Source organism: Coffea arabica, chromosome 6c, assembly GCF_036785885.1.
Source record: "Coffea arabica cultivar ET-39 chromosome 6c, Coffea Arabica ET-39 HiFi, whole genome shotgun sequence".
NCBI lineage: Eukaryota > Viridiplantae > Streptophyta > Magnoliopsida > Gentianales > Rubiaceae > Coffea > Coffea arabica.
In genome coordinates this window covers 21,942,368-21,963,945 of record NC_092320.1, presented here as the reverse complement: position 1 = coordinate 21,963,945, position 21,578 = coordinate 21,942,368, and the positions used below count along the sequence as shown (strand labels likewise).

At 32.5% G+C, this 21,578-nt stretch overlaps 1 protein-coding gene across 1 annotated transcript; it reads left to right on the top strand.

Moving 5' to 3' along the window:
* The first annotated feature begins 229 nt into the window (after window positions 1-229).
* On the top strand, window positions 230-2,132 carry LOC113692172 (transcription factor bHLH106-like). Its single transcript, XM_027210543.2, has 2 exons — window positions 230-705; window positions 1,525-2,132. Exons 1-2 carry the CDS (start codon window positions 400-402, stop codon window positions 1,954-1,956), a joined length of 738 nt encoding a protein of 245 aa, XP_027066344.1. The 5' UTR covers window positions 230-399; the 3' UTR covers window positions 1,957-2,132.
* Window positions 2,133-21,578: the final 19,446 nt, after the last annotated feature.

Sequence of the window (21,578 nt, the reverse complement as noted above, 5' to 3'; positions counted from 1 at the left end):
ACATATTTTAACGATGTGACATAATTTTATCCCAAAAAAAAAACCACAATTTAACATCGGGGATCCTTCTTAAACAAATTCATTTATATTTTAAATCACTCGTTAAACAAATTTATTTATGTTTTGTACCACACAAGAAACGTATATTATTAACCACAATCATATAGCGTGGCTTTCATGTGACCACAACCTAAAAGACACCAAACAAAAGACCCACAAAGGCATAATGCATCCAACAAGCGACCAAAAAGAAAGAAGCAAAAAAAGTAGCACCAAACCCTAGACATATCCATCCATTCTATTCCATTCTATTCTATTCCCTCGTTCATTCCTTTTCCCCTTTTCATCATTTTCCCATCTTCCACCGAAAGCTATTCAGTTTTGTCCCACCCCAATAACATGCAGCCACAGGACTTGTCGGAAAATCTTGACCTCTATGATTATCTCGCCGGAACCACCAGCTTCTCTGATGCCGGAGCCTACTGTTTGCCCCGGAACTATGACTTTCAGGGCGTGGCTCAAACTCAGAGCCTGTATAATAATACATCATTCTACTCTCTGGAGATGTCTGATGTTACTGAAAGTAGCCCTGAAGCTAGAGCTCTTGCTGCTTCTCAACAGCATAAAGAAGCTGAGAGACGAAGGAGAGAGAGAATCAACTCTCATCTTGATAAGCTCAGAACCCTTCTTCCTTGTAATACAAAAGTAACTACTATACTGTGTAATCTTCCTTCTCTTGAGCACATTTCTTTGTTAGTTTTATCTTCTTCTGTGACGAACAAGAAATCAATTAGGTTTCTGTAAACAAAAAAGAATAAGAAGCAGAAGACGAAGCAGGAAGGGGGGAAACAAAGAGAAGAAAAAACAGCAGAAACGCTAGGCCCTTTGGGAGATGTCAATCCCTCTAGGGTTATCAAGTTCGGGTTTTTCTATTTTTTCTTTTATATTAATCTCGTGGGTTTTCTTTGTGTCTCATAACCAAGTCTGATTTCGATTTTTTTTTTCCTGGTCGAAAAATGAAGTTGGGAAGATTTTCTCTTTTGTTTTCTCTCTGTGCAAATTGATTAAGATTTTCTAAAAGAGATATGATTACTTTTTTAATTTATGGAAAGTTTCCAAAACTAGTAATATGAGCTAATTGATTCAAGGTTTATAACTTTTTCATGGCTTGAAAATTTGATGTGATTTTCTCATAGACCTACTGTTCTAGTCAAAGAATAACTCCTGACCTTCTACTTGTGTACCCTTTTATCATTTCAGACTTCAGATGCAGTCCAAAAGGTTTCTTTTGAATATTCAAAATTCCGATGACAGAAATCTGAAAAAGAAAAGAATCCAATTATTCCCAATTCTTTTTTTTTTTTCTGGGATTCCTCATTCATACATTTGGTAAAGTACATTACCTTTTGTCCCAAATGAGGATTTCCAAATTTCTTTTTCTCTTCCCCAACTCTGTGCTCATTTTATTTTCTTAGTCTTCTGGGCTTGATTATTTCTTTTTTGTTTTTTTAAATATATTTTCAGACGGATAAAGCTTCGCTACTTGCAAAAGTTGTTCAACGAGTAAGGGAGTTGAAACAGCAGACTTCAGAGATTATGCAACTTGAATGCTTCCCATCTGAGGCTGATGAAATCTCAGTGATGTTAAATGACAATTCAACTGATGGAAAGTTACTAATCAAGGCTTCTTTATGTTGCGAAGATCGGTCCGATCTCATACCGGACCTAAATGAGATACTCAAATCATTCCACTTAAGTCCGTTGAAAGCTGAAATTGTTACTTTGGGAGGAAGAGTTCGAAATGTGATCATCTTAGCTGGTGACAAAAGTCAAACTGATGATGAATCAGTTCCATCCCTGAGAGATGCATTAAGGTCCCTAGTTCAACGTTCAAATCATGCGTCTGGAGATAGGCCAAAAAGGCGAAGAGTTTTTGACCAAGGAATAGTAAGTTGAGATCAAGAAAACCCTTGTTTGATTTCTTGCATTATAGTGTTGATTGTGGGATGCTTTATAAGTTTGGACTTGTAATAATTTGGTTAATTTTACCTAAAACCATATTATGTATAAGTCAAGATGTAAGTGTAATGCTATTGGTTTATGGGGATTATTGAAAAGTGTGGATTGGTTTATTTCTTTGAGTTTTTTTTTTCTTTTTTTGGAGTCCTTCTTCTTTCAAATGTACTTGGTTATGATAAATCTCCATAAACGACAAATTTCTTTTTTTTCCCCCTGGAGTGGCATATTTGGTGTTTGTGTAAAGACAACAGAACTTGGAACTTGGAAGTTGATTATACTGTTGATATTCGTTATCTAAATTTTGCAAGTACATGTGATTTGCAAACTGGATTTTAGTAGTTCCTCCTTTCGAGATGTTCTTGTAGGCAAGACAGCAACAGTGGTAGAAAAATATTCGTTGTTTCTTGGGCTCTGTGAATGTTGAAGGAGAGTGAGAGACATGATCGATATGTGCTTCAAGGAGGTTTAACTAAGGTTGGGAGAACATTCTCACTGCAATCTAGGATGATATGTGTTGGCTATTGGCTGTTGTAGCTGTGGGCATCCATTTTTTGGATATCGATCTTGACCGATGAATTAACTTTCCTCTTGGAGCATTATGCCTTTTAGGCCTCTTGAAGCATTTACACGTATGCTTCTCTTCTGTTTCGCTTCATATGATGTGGTCTATGTAAAATATAACAGTTTCCTTCCAACTTGTTCTACGTCGTTCACCGTAACTACTTTTATACCACCATATATCATCATGACCATGAAACCTTTAATATAGCTCATCGTCTATATGTGAACTCATGAATCAAGTTTATTTTTCCTGCAAGAAAGGGAGGAGGAGACAAATTTTCTTGATGTCTCATTTAATTGTAACGTGTAAAATTGCATGTTGATTCCTAGAATGTTTACAAATCTAGACTTAGTTTTTTGAGTTGAAAATGATGGTATTAGTAATATTTTAGAGCTTCAATTTGCGCCATGCTAGATCCTATTTCCAATGAAAGTCAAGATGGTGTGAAGAGAACCCTAGAATTTTATCCAGGAACTGCTGATTTTCAAGTGGTGTTGTTCTGCAATAGCTCATGCGGGAATCAAGTGTTTTCTTTCTGCTGAGAAGTGAACCTCAGGCCATAGGTAATACCACCACCGACGGAGCAACGTACGTAGAGGAAGGGAGGATTATAGGATTAGAAAACGAATCAAAATACTTGATACTTGAATTAAAATAAATTTCATAAGAGTTTGTTTGAATTTGATTTACCAACTAAAAGCCAATGTAAATAGTATTTTGTGTTCTATAATTTTTCAACTCGACTTGAGTTTGATTGGATTGGCATAAAATTTCTAGTTTGGATTGCAATTTTTTAGAATTTTCGTAGAGTATGTACTATAGCGATTTGATATACGTAAAGTAAAAAAATAAATAAAAAATATGTTTACGGAAATTTTTTTTTTTTTGGTGAAAAATGGCTTTCCAAACGGGCCCAAAAATTCATACTATTCAAATTTGGCTCAACAAAGTTTGGTTGGACTTTAGCTCAATAAATTAACAAGTCAAATTTGAGCACAATTTCAAATTAAATACTTTTTATTTTCAATTCATATGAATTTTGTACAAATTTTCTCGTCTTTTGTGGTTTGTTTTGTTAGTTAAACTTGGTTTAGTTGATTTATTAATTGCTTCGATAGCTAACTATATATCACATTAACACAACATATTCTTATTGTTTTATTATTCTGATATTCATGAATAACAATTGAATGTTAAGAGATTTAAAGAAGTGAGAAAACATCAGCATCCGCTTTGTGCTGGTTTAAGGAATTGGTTGACAATGAATGAGAATACACTTGGGTTTTCATTTTTTTAAGAATACACTTGGTTACCTACACAAATTATCATCACTTTACACCCACAGGATTATCTTCTTTTCGTATCAGATGCTTTTGAGTACAATACTAGCAGCTTCTTACGCTGAGACTTTTAAAATCCAGCCGAAAAGGTTTGCAGCTGAGTATTTGCAGAAATTTAAAAAAAAAAAAAAAAAAGACAACTGTAATGGACATTCCTATTCTCATCAAATAAATTTATTTGACGCCTTGTCTTGAAACCAATTATAGTTCTAACACTTTAAATAAATTTATCAAAAAGTATAAACATGGTTTACTCGAATTAGAGACTTCTGTAATTAACTCTATGATTAATTATCGGTGACAATTATAGATTATAACCTACATATTAACAAATTAAATTTACACATCAGTGAAATAAATTTGTACAGCAAACAGTAAAACATAAAAGATATTTATTGCATACCTTTGAGATTTGTGTACAAATTCAATCCCAATAAGTGAATAGTGAAAATTACTAAATCAACTCCAAGTTTTTGAATTCAGATCGATGGGTAAAATCGAATGAGTTCTCGATTCACGGTTCAATTGGTCCAATTAATTATATTGTTCGGATCAAATATTCTATTTTATTCTTTTTAATATAAAATAAATTGGAGTTTACTTTTAAAAAAAAATGATTCAAAAAAATCCTATTTTGAGCTATTCAAACAGTTTTTGATCGAGTGTGACCGATTTAATTAACTTTCCAGATTTGATAGAGCAGAATTGATGCTACAACTGTTTTGTGATTCAATGGATCGAACCATTCGGTCGGTCTTCAAGACACTGACTCATATTCCGAATCATAGTCTACTATTGCAATTGCAATGGTGCGAAATCCTTCAGCCAGTTCCCGATTAGGGTGCTGCTCAATGTTTTAAAAACCGGACCGTTAATCGAACCGGTGAAGTGAAAGGGTCGAGGTTCAACCGGTCGGACCGGTTCAACCTCGGTTCAATGAATTTTTTAAAAAATAATTTATATAAATATATATGTGCACAAAATAAGACATGTAATGGATAATTTAATACTTTATATGATGAAAAGTTTACTATTTTTGAATAACTTGGATTTTTAAAAATAAATTTTTTAAATTATAAGTTAAAACAAATAAATTTCATCTCAATTTCAATTATATCTACCAAAAAAATCTTAAATATAATCCAAAAATATCACAATATTTGAAATTATACAAAATTCACGTCTATGAGAATTTAGACATTGTGAACTTAAATTTTAATTTACATTTTGGAATTTAAATTTACAATTTAAAAAAGGAAATTTGGAGTTCGAAGAAAATCAAGAGAATTGAAAATAGAAATGCAAATTTGATAAGAAACAAAAAATTAGATAAAAGTGAGTGGTTGTGGTATTAAATAAATTGGGTTAAAGAAAAATAATTCTTTTTTAACTTTTTTAAATTTAATGGACAAAAACAAAATTAAAATATGGAAGAAAACATCAATAAATTAAAAATAAAGAGGTTTGATTAAAAAATGAGTGGCAAAAGAAAAGATGATAGAGAGAGAGAGTGTGTGTGTGTGTGTGTGTGTGTTGAAGATTAAAAAGAAAGAGTCATGAAAGGATGATATTTTGTGAAAAAAATGGAACAAAAGAAATATGAGTGTTTATTTTATATAAATAAGTTATCAAAAAAAACTAATAAGATGTGATAGTGCAACGGTTACTACATTGGTCTTCTATTACAAAGGTCTTGAGTTCGAATCTTGATAACTACATTTTGCAAAAAAAAAAAAAAAAAAAAAAAAGGAAAACTCAAAAACCGGAAATAACCGGTTCAAATCCGGTTCAACGGTTTAGCGGTCCGACCGGTTTTTGACCGGTTTCTTGACAAAGTCAAACCTGGCATTGAACCGGACCGGAGCCATGGCCGGTTCGCGGTTCAACCGGTCGAACCGGCCGGTCCGGTCCGGTTTTCAAAACACTGAGTGCTGCTAGGGTATAGCCGTGGAAATTCTCGCCTGAGGAGGAAAGCCCGAGCGTCTAAGAACCGAGATGGGCCATGTGGGATGGTCCCATGTCTCCATGCGTGCGGTACTTCTGCCGGCTGTATGATTAAGACTTCAAGTCTCCGGCGTTAGCTGACCAAAAATAAGAGTCTTCAGTCAATAAGCTGCTCACTCAAAAGCTTGTCATCAAGAAGTGAGAAGGCTTGCCAATTGGTTGGATGGTATTAATTTGTGGGCTCTACCTTAAATTATATTGTGCATCAGGATTTTGATTACCTTTAAGTGTTAATATAACTTTATTGTGTGTTCAGTAATTTCAATGGTTGAAAAAGAAACAAGTGAGAAAGCTCGGTAGTCACTAAAAAGGGATTAAATCCTCTTTACTCTTTAGAACGAGAGTTTAAATTTTATTTACAGTGAAAAAAATATAAAAAAAAGGTGTCAGAGCAATGTTATCGAGCAAAAAAAATAAAAAGCTTGTCATTAGAAGAATAATCAATGTTGAAAAAAAAAAGGAATCACATTAAGGGACATTATAAAACTCACCATTGCAAATAATGACCAATACAAACAAAACTCAACTTTTAAAAAAAAAAATTTATTAAGGGACTTTATGTTTCAAGAATCTTGGGAGTATTTCTACCATTTATTCTTATGATCTATCAGTGGATTTATTGCGAATCTTGGGCACGCGTTATATATGTCCCATAGTTGACTTGACTGCACGTTACCTTTAGGAAGTGTCGGCCAGTAGTTAAGAACTTGCTTGTGTAATTTTTCAACTACATGTATTGGAAAAATATGTTGAAGCATATAGCCAGTTTTTGCTAAAACCAAATATGGCGATGGATTTTCATGGCCAAAATGTTTTCTGTTTTCATGGCCAAATATATGTGCAGCCCTAAAACCAAATCCCTTTTCTCTCTCCTGATTTCTTAAATCTCATCCCTTCCCCACTAAAAAAATAATAAAATAAAAGTTTTATTTGACTCAAGTTTTTCTCATGTCATATTACATTAAAATTGATTGTTTCATGAATTTTTATGTTCTAATTATTTCTTATAATCGCAAATTATTGAAAAATTTTGTTACATACTTTTCTCATATTTGCTGAGTTGAGGATAGTGACTCAAAGCAATTAACAAAGATTTAATAGTCCACTGAGAGGTTCAAAGAGACGAGCAATTCAATCTTGTTAAGTAGGAAGGCAATTCTACCTTTGGTGATATGTGCATCTCTATGTGCAAAGATAGATATAATGGTTGATCAATAGTTGAATGCATTTTTTTTCTTCTGTTGATCGATACCACAATCGAATGCTTTTAATGTTATTGAGTATTAATTGAATGTTATCCTCCTCCTCCTCCTCCTCCTCCTCCTCCTCTTCTTCTTTTTTTTTTTTCAGCTAAGGAAGCATTTAAATCATACAAGTAGAAAGAAATGAAAAGGATTTAACAGTAAAAATAAAAACCTAATAGTTACCTACGAATGGCCCTAAAAGATAATTGAGTCTTAACAACACACATAGTACGTTAGCTTTATGTTTCTTGATTAACTCTTTTAGTGGTAGCATATATAACTGTGTTTATGACCTTAAGTTATTTGTTGGCAAGGGTTGTCCTCTAGGTGCTGGACATGTGTTTGGATTGCATTTTTCATGAAAAAATTACTGTAGTGATTTGATGTATGTGAGGAAAAAAGGTAGGGAAATGTGATCACGAAAAATGATGCAATTTTTTGGCAGAAAATGACAATCCAAACAGTTTTCTGCAGTTTATGTTGGATCACAAAATATAAACCTATAACTTAGGGGTGCGTTCGAATCGAATCAAGCTCGAGTAATGAGGTAAAATAGCTAAGTTCGAGCTCGTCGAGCTTTTAGAATTCAAGCTCAAGCTCGAACTCGATATCAATTTACGTTATTCGAGTTCGAGTTTAATTAAATGTAATCAATTCAAATCAAACTCAATCGAGCCTATTCGAGCTCAATCAAGTCTAATCATGCTCACGTAATAAAAATTAATATTTTATATATAATTCTAAATAAAAGATATTATTGACATTTCACAATAATAAAAATTAAAATATATATTATAAAAAACTCAATTAGACTCGTCGAACTTTCGAGTGCAAAATATTAAAACTCGAGTTCGGTCAAAACGAGTTTCAGCTGAGCTGCTGATCGAATAGCTTGCGAAATCGAGTCAAGCTAATCGGTCCAGCATCAGCCCTACCTTTAACTACGTAATTGAAGGAATTGGAGGCCGATGCAACGGTTATTGTATGCATTACATATTTTGATATACACTTGCATTTATCTTTTAGCGTGTGCATGCGCTAGAACTATAAATTTTGGTCATGCATAACAAATGCGTAATAATTTATGAATGTCTCCACAAAATATTATAAGAAATAAAATAACAGATCACAATCACACCAAAACATAACTGAACCTGTCTGTATTGAAATGTATATGAGGGTGCCTTGCTTGAGCATTAATTTGAGAATTTGAGGTGGAGTTCGGCTTCCACAAGATTAAACTAACCATGAAATGACGCTAGAATCTTTCATAATCTAGTGTAACATACTTGAAATTATCCCACACTGGTTTGAGAATGATGCATATGGTTCCAAAACCTAGCTGTCCATACTATAAATATGTCTCAACCAAGTAAATGGAAAGAATAGAAAAACAAAAACAAAAACAAAAGCACATGGATTTACCATATGTGCATGGCATACAATTGACCAAAGTTTTCGGCACTATGTCCTCTAGGACCTCTACAGACACCCTTGAACTGTATATATACAAATTTCTGCCAGTATTCTTGTTCGACCAACAAGAGCTCCCAAGTAGCTTTTGGTCGACAAAGATGAAAGAACTCAGGTGGCTCAAAAACGCAAGGTTAGGGCGGCAAAAGCATCAGCATGGTGTCAACCGACGGAGCCGAGAATAGTAGTAGTATTAAACAAACATTGCAGGGACTATTCTGGGACTGAAAGAGCAGACAAATGCCGTCACGCATTGACAGCAATATGTCGGGTGGTGCTGCCGCCTGGCGTGCAGGTTGTCTCGTGAGTTGATCAGTTGCCCCTTTTTTTTTTTTTTTCTCGTGAGTCATTGTTCAGAATTTTTTTTACACACTCTTTTCTTCAAGACAATCATTGCTCTATCCTTTCTCTTGTTGCTTTTCTAAGTTCTTTTTATCTCTCTGACAAACATAGTACCACAAGCGTGCACCAGGAGGCGTAGCTAAAATTCACTCTCTCCTTTTGCTGTGCGTGACCATCACTCACTCTTTTTTAAAAAAATTTTCTTGTTTAGTTACCTTTTCATTTAACATGCATAAAAAAAAAAAAAGTGTTAATGTAAAAATGCCTTTTTTTTTTGTTGAAAAACCCAATAAGAAAAAAAGGCTTACTACTTTCTGATTATGTAATTTTTCATCTAAAAGCATGCGTTATTAGTAGAAATTAGAGATAAGGAAAACATGGGGTAGAGGCACGGTGATTTTTCTCCTTTGCTTTAAAATAGGGCAGGCTGCCTTGTCTCTACCCTAGAATTTTATGTATATATATATATATATATATATATATATATATATATATATATATATGCATTTATATACTATATGACATGAAATAAATGATCGTGATAATTTATTGTGGTAAATGGAAAATTCTATAATTTTATTTTACTTTATTTTTTTCATGCACTGCATGTTATTTATTAAAAAAAAAGTAACAACTATTGTTTTAAGGTCTACGTCATATGAAATATGGAGAAATGAATTTGCAAGATCAATGTGATGTTTAAACTTGACTTAACGTTGAATTCTGATTAAGAATTCAAAAGAATAATTAGTAAAGTTTCTATTAGCGATATATATGTAGGAAGTAAAATAGTCAAATGAATAATAAGTAATCTTAGTGACCGGTGACAAGGGCACCCACGATTATAGTGGGAAAGGGGAAAGGCCGAATGGGAAGCGGGCGAATGGGAGTGGGGCCGGAGAAACGTTTGTAACACAGGCCAATTCTAGTTTAGGGGAAAAAAAAAAAAAGAAAAAACAACAACAATACAATCATGAGCTAGGTAGAACCAGCAAGAAGCCAATAACTCGGGAGATTTTTTTTTTCTCTCTCCCCCTCTCTTATAGTTTTCTTTTTTATTTTCGGTCAACAACTGGTCAATTATTTATAAGCTTTGACTAGAGTCAAACTAGTAAAGCTTACGTCAAGATTTGGTTCTGATAGTTCAGTTAAAGTCAATGTTTTGAAATTTGAACCATTAACTACACAAGTGAGGGCGTTCGAATCACAGTTCAATTTGTTAGACTGATTTAACTCTGATTTAATAAATTTTTTATATAATATATATATGTGCACATGATAAGACACCCAACGGACTAATTTAAGATTTTATCTGATAAAAATATTTTTAAAGCACTTGGACTTTCATAATAAATTTTTTAAATTTAAGTTCGAATAGATAAATTTCATCTCAATTGTATCTACCAAATAATAATATTAAATCTTATCCAAGAACACCACAATATTCTGCAATTAAATAACATTAATGTCCTTGGGAATTAGAAATTGTGAATTTAAACTTTAAACTGTCTTTGGGAATTAAAGATTACAACTTTGCTAAAAAAAAAAAAAAGAAACTTGGAGCTTGGATAAAGTCAACGAAACTAGAAAGTAGAGTTGAAAACTTGTTAAGAGGCAAAAGAAGAGAAGAAAGTGGGTGCGTGTGACACTTAGTGATTAGTTTTTGGGGTTAAGGAGAACCTATGTTTTTTATTTTTTATTTTTTTCAGTTTAATTGATAAAAACAAAAAAAAATTGTCAATTCAACGATTAATTTCGATTCACGTAGTTTACACAGTTCTCATCAATTCTTAAGTTCATTCAACCCAAATATGAATCGAATCAGAGTCATGAGGGATCGCGATCCGACCAATTGAGTTGGCCAGTCCAACCCGGGTTTCAAAACACTGGTTGAAATACACATGACAATAGACTGGCAATTGGATTTCCACTTGCATGAGAGAGCAAATTAATTAGCAGTAATTTATTGTCCAATGTACATTATCAACTTTTCATTCTAAATCTTTAAAAAAAAAAAAAAAAGTGTTGACATTTTTAGGCACTTGTTTAACACTTAGAATTCTCTGTTCCAAAATTATCTTCTGTCCCGTTTATTTAGTGTTTATACAGTTATCAGGTGTATTGATACATTAATAATTCAAGCAAATCTTTGATTTGTTGAACGAGTTCGTTATTAGTTTGTTTGAATTATCAATGCATCAATACACATGACAATTATATAAATACAGGACAAACGAGACAAAAGGTAATTTCGGAACAAATGATTTAAAGTGTTTTTTGGTGGACTAACTTTTCTTTGTACACACGTCATTGAATCTAAGGATGTTAATAAGTCGGATCTAAGTAAACGGACTCGCTAGCTATTCTGGATTCGGAAAAATAGACTGGGTCTAAGTCGGATCTCGGCCTAATAGTTATCAAGACCCGTTAGGTTCTGATTAATATCTTCTTTTTCAAACTCATTGAGTCATTGACTGTCATTGAAAGAGCTACACTAATTCGCATCATTTTGTGATTGATAGGACTTGACGTGATCACATTTTAATTGTTTACAACAAAGGCTCGAGTCGAACGAAGGAAGCATAGAGGAAAGAAATAGAAAATCAAGTCTACTCTTGACGATTTTTTCCTAAAGAGATGGCCTTTGTATCAGAATAATTTCATGGAAATGGTTGAAAAAAGAGATAGAAGAAAGGTAAAATTGGAAGTTCTTTTGTATACAAATCCTAAATCAGGTAAACAATCTCTACTATTCTCAGTTTAATATTTAAAAGTTATAATCTTAATTGAAAATCATGAAAAATTTCTAGATGATCATAAGTTCATAACTGCAATACAACTTGACTGATAATTATTTTTGCTAATATGCCTTCATTGGAATGCATAAGGGTCATTTGTGGAACAAAATGTTCGTCTCTCCTGGAAGTAATTTTTTTTAATCATACATTTTTAGAGTTAGACTGAATTTGTTACCAAATCATAAACTCCAAGAAAAGTTAGTGTAATTTTTCAAATCTCACGAGAGTTAGTGAAATTATTAGAAACTTCAAGGAAGCTTGATGAAATTACCCCCATTATCTTTTCTTTTTCAATTGGGCAAATCTTGCCCATTGAGCCATTGACGGGCCCCAAAGATCACCACCTCCAACAAGAGTTCTCAGAAAATGAAAAACTAGAGAAGCAGAATTCCGGACTGATTGATGCCCTTGTCTGGTTCGATATGGGCTGAGGGAGTGACATTCTTGAGGTGGTAACATCTAGAAGAAATTCTTGGTTACTAGCACTGTCAAACTTGGTTATGAACAGGATATCACATTGGGGATGTCAAAGAAATCAGCTGTACGGTTCAAGTTCTCTGAACCAAAAAGCAAACTCCGAAGATTTAGTCAGTAATCCCTCAACTAAGATTAGCAATGGAACAGCAGTTTCTAGGAAATTTTGAACATTTTGTGTTGCTTTAGATGCATTCTGGTGCATGCAATTGTTGGTTCAAATGTTGCTCTTTATTTCCTACTTTTGTAGGTCCAAGTTAGGTCCATCAAGTACTTCCTGCGTATCTTACTCAAAGCCTAGCGAAAACTAGTGTACGATCAAAGTTGAGGGGCGCTAAACACTGTTAGAGATTTTTTTTTTTTTTATATATGTAAAAGTTGAGAGGCGCTAAACTAGTTTATAAAAGTTCTGATATATGACTCAAATTTGAGTTTCAAATTCAAATTCGAAATATATATAATACATCTAACGATAAAAGAGTATATATTGTCAATATATAGAAAATTAATCCTTATATAATTACTAGTAATCTGATTGTGGATGAATAGGACACTAGAGAGCTTACAAAGAGTGTCAATTCCTCTATTTCATCTTGTTGAATTTTTTTTTTTTATGAACATGCATATTTTAATTCTTTTTGTCCGAATATCGAACACAAGCATTAGTTCTTAATTAAAAGCCGTTTAGTAAAACTTCATCAATCATAGTCACACCACTATAATTACGATCAACAAATTAATAACAATGGATTCTTGTTAAAATTCATAGTGTTTTCATAAATGGCTTATGTAATTCTTTTTTCTTTTCATCCTCCTTTCTTTTTCTACTTTTTCACCGCTCTCCATTTCTTCTAGTATTTCTTTTAGCTTTTTTATTTTTAATTAGAAATATGGGGTACATGGAGTAAGTAAACATTGATTCCCTACTGAAAAGTAGTTAATCTCAAAACACATAGAATGAACCTAAAATGCCTATTAAATAATTTTGAATAACTTAATCAAACTATAAATATCACTAAGATTAATTTTGAAACTCTTCCTTAGTATGAAATTCACTTACCAAGCACCTCCTTAATCATGCTCTCTCTCATTGCATTTTTATACAAGTCAATTCCGTGTTTAGGATTAGAACATCCCAACGTATTTGCCCGCTACAAAAACTTTTACATTGTCTTTGGTTCATTGTATGATCGGTGTCAGGATTGCCTTTCTCATTTTAAATATAAAGTCTATTATTTATTTCCATGGGAAAATCATTCAAAACATCTATCATATTTTACCAAATAAATTTTGTTATCCTTCACTTTTAAAATGATAGTTTTACATTCCTTATAAAATCAAGTTGATAAAATTTGGTTCTAACCTAGGTTTTTGATCACTTTTTACCCTAAATCCATCACGTGACTGACATATGATTATTTTTTTGGAAAAAAAAATTAGATCCCATTTGTAGTTAAACAAATGACCCTATTCATATTCATTTCTTCCTCTAAAAAAAGTAGAATTTAACTCGAACCATATTCATTTTTTTTCCCTAAGAAAGTGGGATCGAACCCAATCTATATTTATTTCTACTACTAAAAAAATGGGATTCAACCTTTTGTGTGCAAAAAAATGGTTATATGTGAATTACATGATAATTTTAAGCTAAAAAGTGGTCAGAAAATTAGGTTTGGACCAAATTTTGTTAATTTGAATTTGTAAAGGACTTAAAGTTAACATTTTAAAAGTAAATGACAAAAAAATTCATTTAACAAAATATGATAGACGTTTTGCACAATTTTTCCTATTTCAATCATGAATTACATAGTAAAGTACCATTGAAACAAGGCGTAGAAAGAAAGAAAAGCGGGATAAAACTTGATATATTTGGGTCCATGAGATACACAGATTTGCCCAAAAAGATCCCATTTAGGAATGGGTGTCCCATTTCAAAACCCAAACTTAGGCCCCTCCAACCCAAATTATGGTGGGCATTACTAGAATCCAGTGGTGGTATGCAAGAGTTTGGTACAGCACAAGCCAATGAATTTGCATTGATCAGGAAAAAAAAAGGACAAAGATGAATGAGAATTGAGGTGTAGCCTGAGATAATTAAAGAGACTTGCTGACAAAATTGAAAAGTATTAAAAGTGAGATGCATTGTTGGCTACTATGTTGGAAGATATTATTACTCTAAGCAATCTATTCTTGACATGTAAGGTTGTAATCAATAGACTAGTGTCTGAATTTGCGATCACATTTAAAAGCAAGATGTAGAGTGGGTGGCAATCTTCCGAATGTGGCTAGCTTAATTACTGCCACTTTAAAAGCAAAAAGTTTGCCATTGCTTTTCTCTTGCCACTAGGTGAAAGGAGCAAAAAGAAACAAAAAAATCACCTCCACCACGTAGATATCAGGTTAGCACCATAGCAATACAATTCTGTGCAGCACTTAGAGCATTTAATTTACTCTTTGGGAGGTAATGAAAGGCCAATGGAATTCAAGAGGTACAAATCAAGTTCGCAGTCTTTATGGGTGTCTTCTAGTTTTGATTCAGTCTTTATGGGTACAAATCATATATGACACTACTCGTAATATATCCTCTAAACAAAGTGCATAAGTTTGTGCTTGAATTCCATAAAGGGTTTGTTCTCAATTCTTTCTGGTTTTAAAATTGATTTTGTAGAATCTACTTCTAAAATCAGATTTCTCAGAATAACTTACACAGTTGTTTGCTACTAAAAAGCTATTTAAATGAATGCATTTCTAATCTTGACAAAAGCTAAAAAGCTAATTTTGACTAATTAATGATTAAAGTGCTCTTATATGCTTTCTTAAATGGATTCTAAGTGTATTAGCAATTATCTTAAATTTTTGAAGTTACTTTTGTCTGCACAAAGAAGTATCCCCCAGTCATTATCAAAAAACAATATAAGACCGTTTTTCATGTTCAGCGTTTTTTTCTCTAGCCTAAAAAAAATCTAAATACAGAAACAAAAATGGAGTTGAGAACATAAATGGATAGCCTTTTTATAAATTAAAAAAAAAAACTAAAATCAAGTCTTTACAATAGTTGGGCCCAACTCCAAAATCAATTTGGAACGCTGTGCATAGAAGGGTAAACAGACTTTTGGGCTGTTTGTAAAGCTAGGGACTTGACAAGCTCTGTAAGAGGGCCAGTTTGTCCTTTCAAGTGGCCGGCAATCCATAGCCCAGAGGCCTAGCCCAATTTAGTTTTGGGTCACTCAACTTTTAACACACACATAGGCCTGTCAACGGGTCGGGTCTAGACCCGGATCCGAACCGGATCCGTGAAATTATTGCGGGTATGGGTAGGGATTTAATTCCGTTTCCCGAATCCGGATCCGGATCCGTTTTGTCAAACAAAAAAACGGGTCGGATATGGAATATAGTATTCCGACCCGTATTAGACCCGGATTCGGATATAAATGAATTAATAATTTAAAAAATATATATTTATCAATATAATTTGATTAGGGTGATGTATTTTAATAAAATTAATTTGATTTCTTTTCTTATTTGGTTTTTTCTTTGCATTAGTTAGAAATTAGTTTACAAATATATTTTTTTCTCATTTTTATTAGAAATTATAAAATTTGGTAAATTTGTTCGGGTAGACCCGGATCCGGATCCGGGACCCGCCGGATCCGGATCCGAAACATAGAATAAAAGACCCGTCGGATAAACGGGTCGGATCCGGATCCGGCATAGTAATTCGGGTCCGGGTCTGGAATAATGAATTCCGGCCCGGACCCGACCCGTTGACAGCCCTACACACACACACACACACACACACACACACACATATATATATATATAATTTCTGAAAAAGCGCACTAATAAGCCATGACACTAACAAGTTGGGGGCTAAAATGAAAACACACTAAAATCTTTTCTTGTTGTATTTTATCAAACCACGAAAATCTTTATATTTTTTTCCCTGCTGTTTTTTCCGATTTCTTTAAAAATATTATATGCCTGCATTTACTTTATAATGTCTCTTACAAATTAATGATCCCTGATACTAATAAGTAATAAATATTGAAAGCCTCCAGATTCAACTTTTACCTTATTTTAACCAACATCCTTGTTTCCCAAGTTTCCTACTAGTGTGAGCTATTTGCATCTGCATTTGGAAGCTAATTTAGTATATGCAAAGACATACACGAGTTCTAGTTCCATTGTTGGAATGCTTGGTAGAATTTTTAGGCTTCATTTGGATTGAACGATTTGACGGAGGGTTTAAAATTTATCCAAATCGCTCTAGTTGTTTGAATTATTTAAGAGGTTTTTGAATTTATAATTCACTAATTATCAAAATATATTTAAACACTATAATAATTTGTAATTTATAAATTCAAATACTTCCTAAATAATATAAACAATTAGAGGCATTCGAGAGAATTTCAAATCTTTCGTCAAATCTCTCAATCCAAATGAAGCCAAAAGTATTCCAAATATCGATCGTCTTTAAAAAAATCAACATTTAATAGGTATATTTCTAATATTTATACAATACATAAAAGAGAAGTATCATTGTGTAGTCTTAACACACATTATATTTCAAATATTTATTTACGTCCACACACAAGCATATGCCTTAAACACCATTAGTACTTAAATATACCTATTGTACACATAACGCATAATTGAAATATTAAAGGAACATTCTTTTTGCAAATGATAGTTGAACGAGCTAGCACATATCCAAAAATTTTGGAGTGGTAGACTTAAAAAATTCAAAATTTTTGCATGTAGTTTGACAAGCTAATGAGCAAAGATTTGCATGCATTATTTGTGCAAATGAGAATGTACTGATTAAAATTAAATGTTTTAATTAGAATGATTGAACTTGTAATAAGGTAAAGTTGGAGATTAAATAAGTTCTTTTATAGGTTTCTTTTTTTTTTTTCTTTAAAGAAAGCTTATATCATAGCATACTATCAATGTGTAAGAATCAAAGATGATGTTGTGGTTTTATAGTTGAATAATAACAAGGTTGGGACTTTTGTAACTATTTAACAATAATGCTGATATCTGCCTCATATGCTAAAGTGTGTTAATTCTGCAGGAAATGTATCGCTTTACTTTGTATATGTACAATCGTTTTGAATTAACTATGCTAATATTTTTCAAATCAAAATATTTCTGGCAAGTTTTAAAGCTTTCTTAAAAGATAGTTTAATCATTATAAAGTTTGTTAATTTAGAGAATCTTTTTAATGTTTTGTATATAATTTCACATAGGATGCATTTGCGTCAACACACGGGCTAGACTAAAATCTAAAACCAAATTCTGTAGAATTTAAATCAGGTGATTGCAATTTCAATTAATATTAGTTGCACATACTTATTGCGTTGGTATTTGTTGGTGGAAGTCACTATTCTAATTAATGGTTGCTATACATATCTGATTATAGTGCAAATAACCTTCCATTGTCATGGTTTTATTGGCAAGAAAAGTGGCGTGGACTTTTTTGGGAGTCTAAAATTCAACCAGGAAAATTTTCAATTGTGTTACTATTTACTAACCGTTCGTGGAGGTTCAATGTCCAAAACTTGCCAGCAAAGTGAATATTCACGTCGGGCAAACGTAGGATTACAAACGAGTCGAGTTGAGTCGAGTTTTGGGCTAATCGAGTCAAGTCTCGACTAAATTTTATCAAACTCGAACTCGAGCTCGAGCTCGACGAGCCGGCAATTTAAAGCTCGAGCTCGACTCGAATCAATTCGAGCTGAGCTCGAGCTCGAAAAAAATAAAAAATAATTATTTTATTTTTTAAAAAATAAATAAAATAATATTTTTTCTTAATAAATAATAAAATATTAAGGATATATATGTAATTTTACTATTAAAATAAGAAAATAAAAATATTTATATACTTAAAATAAAAAATATATATACTTAAAATAAAAAAAATAAAAAAAATATTATATATATATACTCGAGCTTGCGAACTAACGAGCTTAATATTCGAGTTCGAGCTCGATTTCAACTCGAACCGCTTACAAGCGGCTCGATTTATTTGCAGCACTAGGTGAATGTTCCTTAATTCTGATACAATTACCTTGTACACAAATAAATAGATTAATATGAACAATAATTGAATATCATATCAATATTATAAAATTGGACAAGCAATTTACAATGAATTACTCCTATAATATATTAAATAGGTAATCTAGTATTCACGAACGATTTAAGTAACAAGGGTTGACTGTTCCTACCTCTCTTAGGTACTGGTATGCATTTGCTGCAACTACAATCCGACGTTTGTAGAAAAATATACTGTAATAATTTGATGTATGTGAGATACAAATATGATTAGAAAATGTGCTCATGGAAAACGTAAAAATTTTTCTGCTAAAAGTCACAATTCAAACATTAGAAAATTTTTTTGAAATAATACTGTAACCCATTTTGTGATGTGATTCATGTATAATAAAAATGTGGATGAAAATCATGTTTATGATGCAAGTTGAATAACATTTAATTTTTTTTTTTTTTTACTTTTGCAATTCAGGCTAATCAAGCAATCCACTAGCCGACCGTAGGATCCTTTACGAAATTATTTTGCACGGATTAATCAGGTGATCCACTAGCCGACCCTAAGATCCTTCACGAAAGCCCGCCAAGAATCACTCGTAGTTCAACTCCTCCATCTTCCACCACCACCCCCCCTCCTCCCCCCTGCCCCCCTCCTCCCTCCTACTGCTTGGATAAAAAACTGCAAAACAATGAACTACTAATTGTGAAGCAACAGAAAAAGACCCATATTATAATCTCAATCTCAATGATAAGCCCCTAAAAGTGGCGGTCCCTCTAATCTTCATCCTTGCTTTGGTCAGAGCATTTAGCAAGTGAGAACTGGCAATAGTGGGTCACCAAGGAAACTCATAATTATATTTAGAAGTGGTGGTGTCAAAAGTATCAGAAAAAATATAATGACAACAATTCTGCAATTATTATGTTTTATTGACCAAATTCTCCACACAAATTAACTAGGATTTCAATATTAACAACTCATTAGTAGTTGGTTTTTTTTTAACTCTACATCAATTCCAATCTCTTGCTTCTAAGGTACATTTTGGTTAGGAGGATCTGAACCACCTACCTCCTCCATTGGGATCCTATCAACACTAATCATCAAGTTGTCATTATAACAAGAAATAATTTTGTAACCAATTTTTATATATACTATACATTTGGCTTTCCTCTAGCTACAATATGAAAGAAAAACACATGTAAAGTGCTTTAGTATGAACATTAACCCCCCCCCCCCCCCAACAACAAAATGTCAAGTCAAGATGAGGCTACCAAAGGGCATATTTATTTGAAGCTTTTGACAAGAATAAAACAATATAGTGGAACAAGAAGAACTAAATAGTTGATATTAGTGCTTCAGTTAATCTCTTTGTCAACCAGTTTGGTATTAGACTCTGGAATTTTTATTGCCTTCTTATTGACAATTGACAGGAGTTGCAGTTATACGTGCCTATTGTCAATATCTACTAAATGGACAAGAATCTCACTCAACGGAAGGGGAAAAAAATGACGACAATTTGACTTAAATCTTAAACACAACTGTTATGTTATATAACTTGCATGATGGCACTTTTAGGGTTGACCATTTTTGGTATGGATAAAAGGTTTTCTTATAGCTGGTGAATATTTTGCATTCATCTCAATGAAAAAGATAGAAGAAAAATAAGGAGAAAATCAATTAATTTCTTGTTTGGTATTTTGGATTACAATTGATACGTACAAGGGTTTGTCCTAAGTGTGCTTTAGATTTTACAAAATTTAATTATAGAGTGTGATTATACGGTACAATCAAAATCGGCAAAAATTATTATTTGACTGACACAGAATTTAGCTTTTTAAGCTATTGAAAAAAAAATCTATAATCTAGGTTCAAAAACAAATAAGAATATCAAAAATATTAATTATTAAAAATAAAATATATAATAAGGTGAAAAAATTGATCGACAACAATATGGTAGATACATATTATAATCCTTGGGATAATTATTTTATCATATGAAAGACTCGTATTTGGTGGTAAGGAATAGGCACAAAAAGAAGCGTATTGCATAGGTGCCGCTACATGAAACAAAATTTTGGTATGATTGGCAAAAGGAAGCGGCCATACGTCGTGATTTGCGTTTGGAATGCCATTGGATTCTCATTTATCAAAAGGGTTCTTAACAAACTTTGACCAAATTGCCCAACAATTGTCCTCTTGCTTAAACAAATTCTTGAGAAAACATTAATATCTGTACTCCATGTTCCTGCATGTTCATGTGCAAATTTTATATTCACAAAACACAAATTATTCTCTCTAGCCAAAGCCACCAGCCCACCTCTCCAAAAGAATTTTTTTTTTAAAAATAATTTCCAATTCTGTCATCTCTTTTTCTCAAAATTTATTCGAACTTTTTCCATCCAGGCCTTTTGTACATTTATTAGCTTTATTCCACAAGAAAAAGATATGGCTGAGAAAGAAGGGCATCAAAGAATAAGAATTTCTCTTGTCTCTTGCAAAAAAAAAAGCTAGCTCCACTATGCCAAAAAGATGGCATCAATAGATTCAACACGCAAAATTATTACTAGCTTTCCTATATTTTAGGAATGTTTGTAAATTTGTGCCAAGGCTCGAATAGAAAATGCTATTTAAAGTTCACATGATTTGGCGGTTTTTGTTACAAAAAAAGAATTTGTCATAATTATGTACAGTGAGAAGAACCAACCAATTCTCTAATTCCTTTGTCTTTAGGTAAATGAACTTGTTTTTGTAATGGGACCTTCAAGAAATATTATATAGAACCAAGCACTGTCTTTTTGTAATTCTTTAAACGGATTTAAAAGTTGTGAGGGTTATAAAATTGGTATTATTTGTCTAATCTCCACTAATTAATTGCATTATCGAAGATTATTCAATAAACATATCAGAATCTCATTCTCTGTAACCAGAAGTTTTCTATTAGGGCATGGTTCTCGAAACTATACAATTCTTATCCTGTTTTTCTTTTGGAAGCTAATGAACAATAATTCCTTTGGTCCCATTCAATGTTATGAGTTAAGTACAATATTAGGCTACGAAGACTTAACTTCGACAAAATTAGTTAGTGGTAATTTTCTTTATTACCCTTTAATACATTTGACAATATCAAGATTTTTTACGCTATACAGTTCGTATACACGATATATTAGAGAATTTAATTTCTTAAATCAATATCATTTATCACGCATTCAGGCCAATAAAATAATGCAGCCCTTATAATTTCGGCCTAGGAAATATTATTTAAAATCCAAAATC

What these genes read in the sequence shown, in the direction of transcription:
- LOC113692172 (XM_027210543.2), top strand. Translation starts at nt 400, where the DNA reads ATGCAGCCACAGGACTTGTCGGAAAATCTTGACCTCTATGATTATCTC. An exon ending in TTCTTCCTTGTAATACAAAA is followed by an intron (nt 706 to 1,524) that starts GTAACTACTATA and finishes ATATATTTTCAG; the next exon opens with ACGGATAAAGCTTCGCTACT.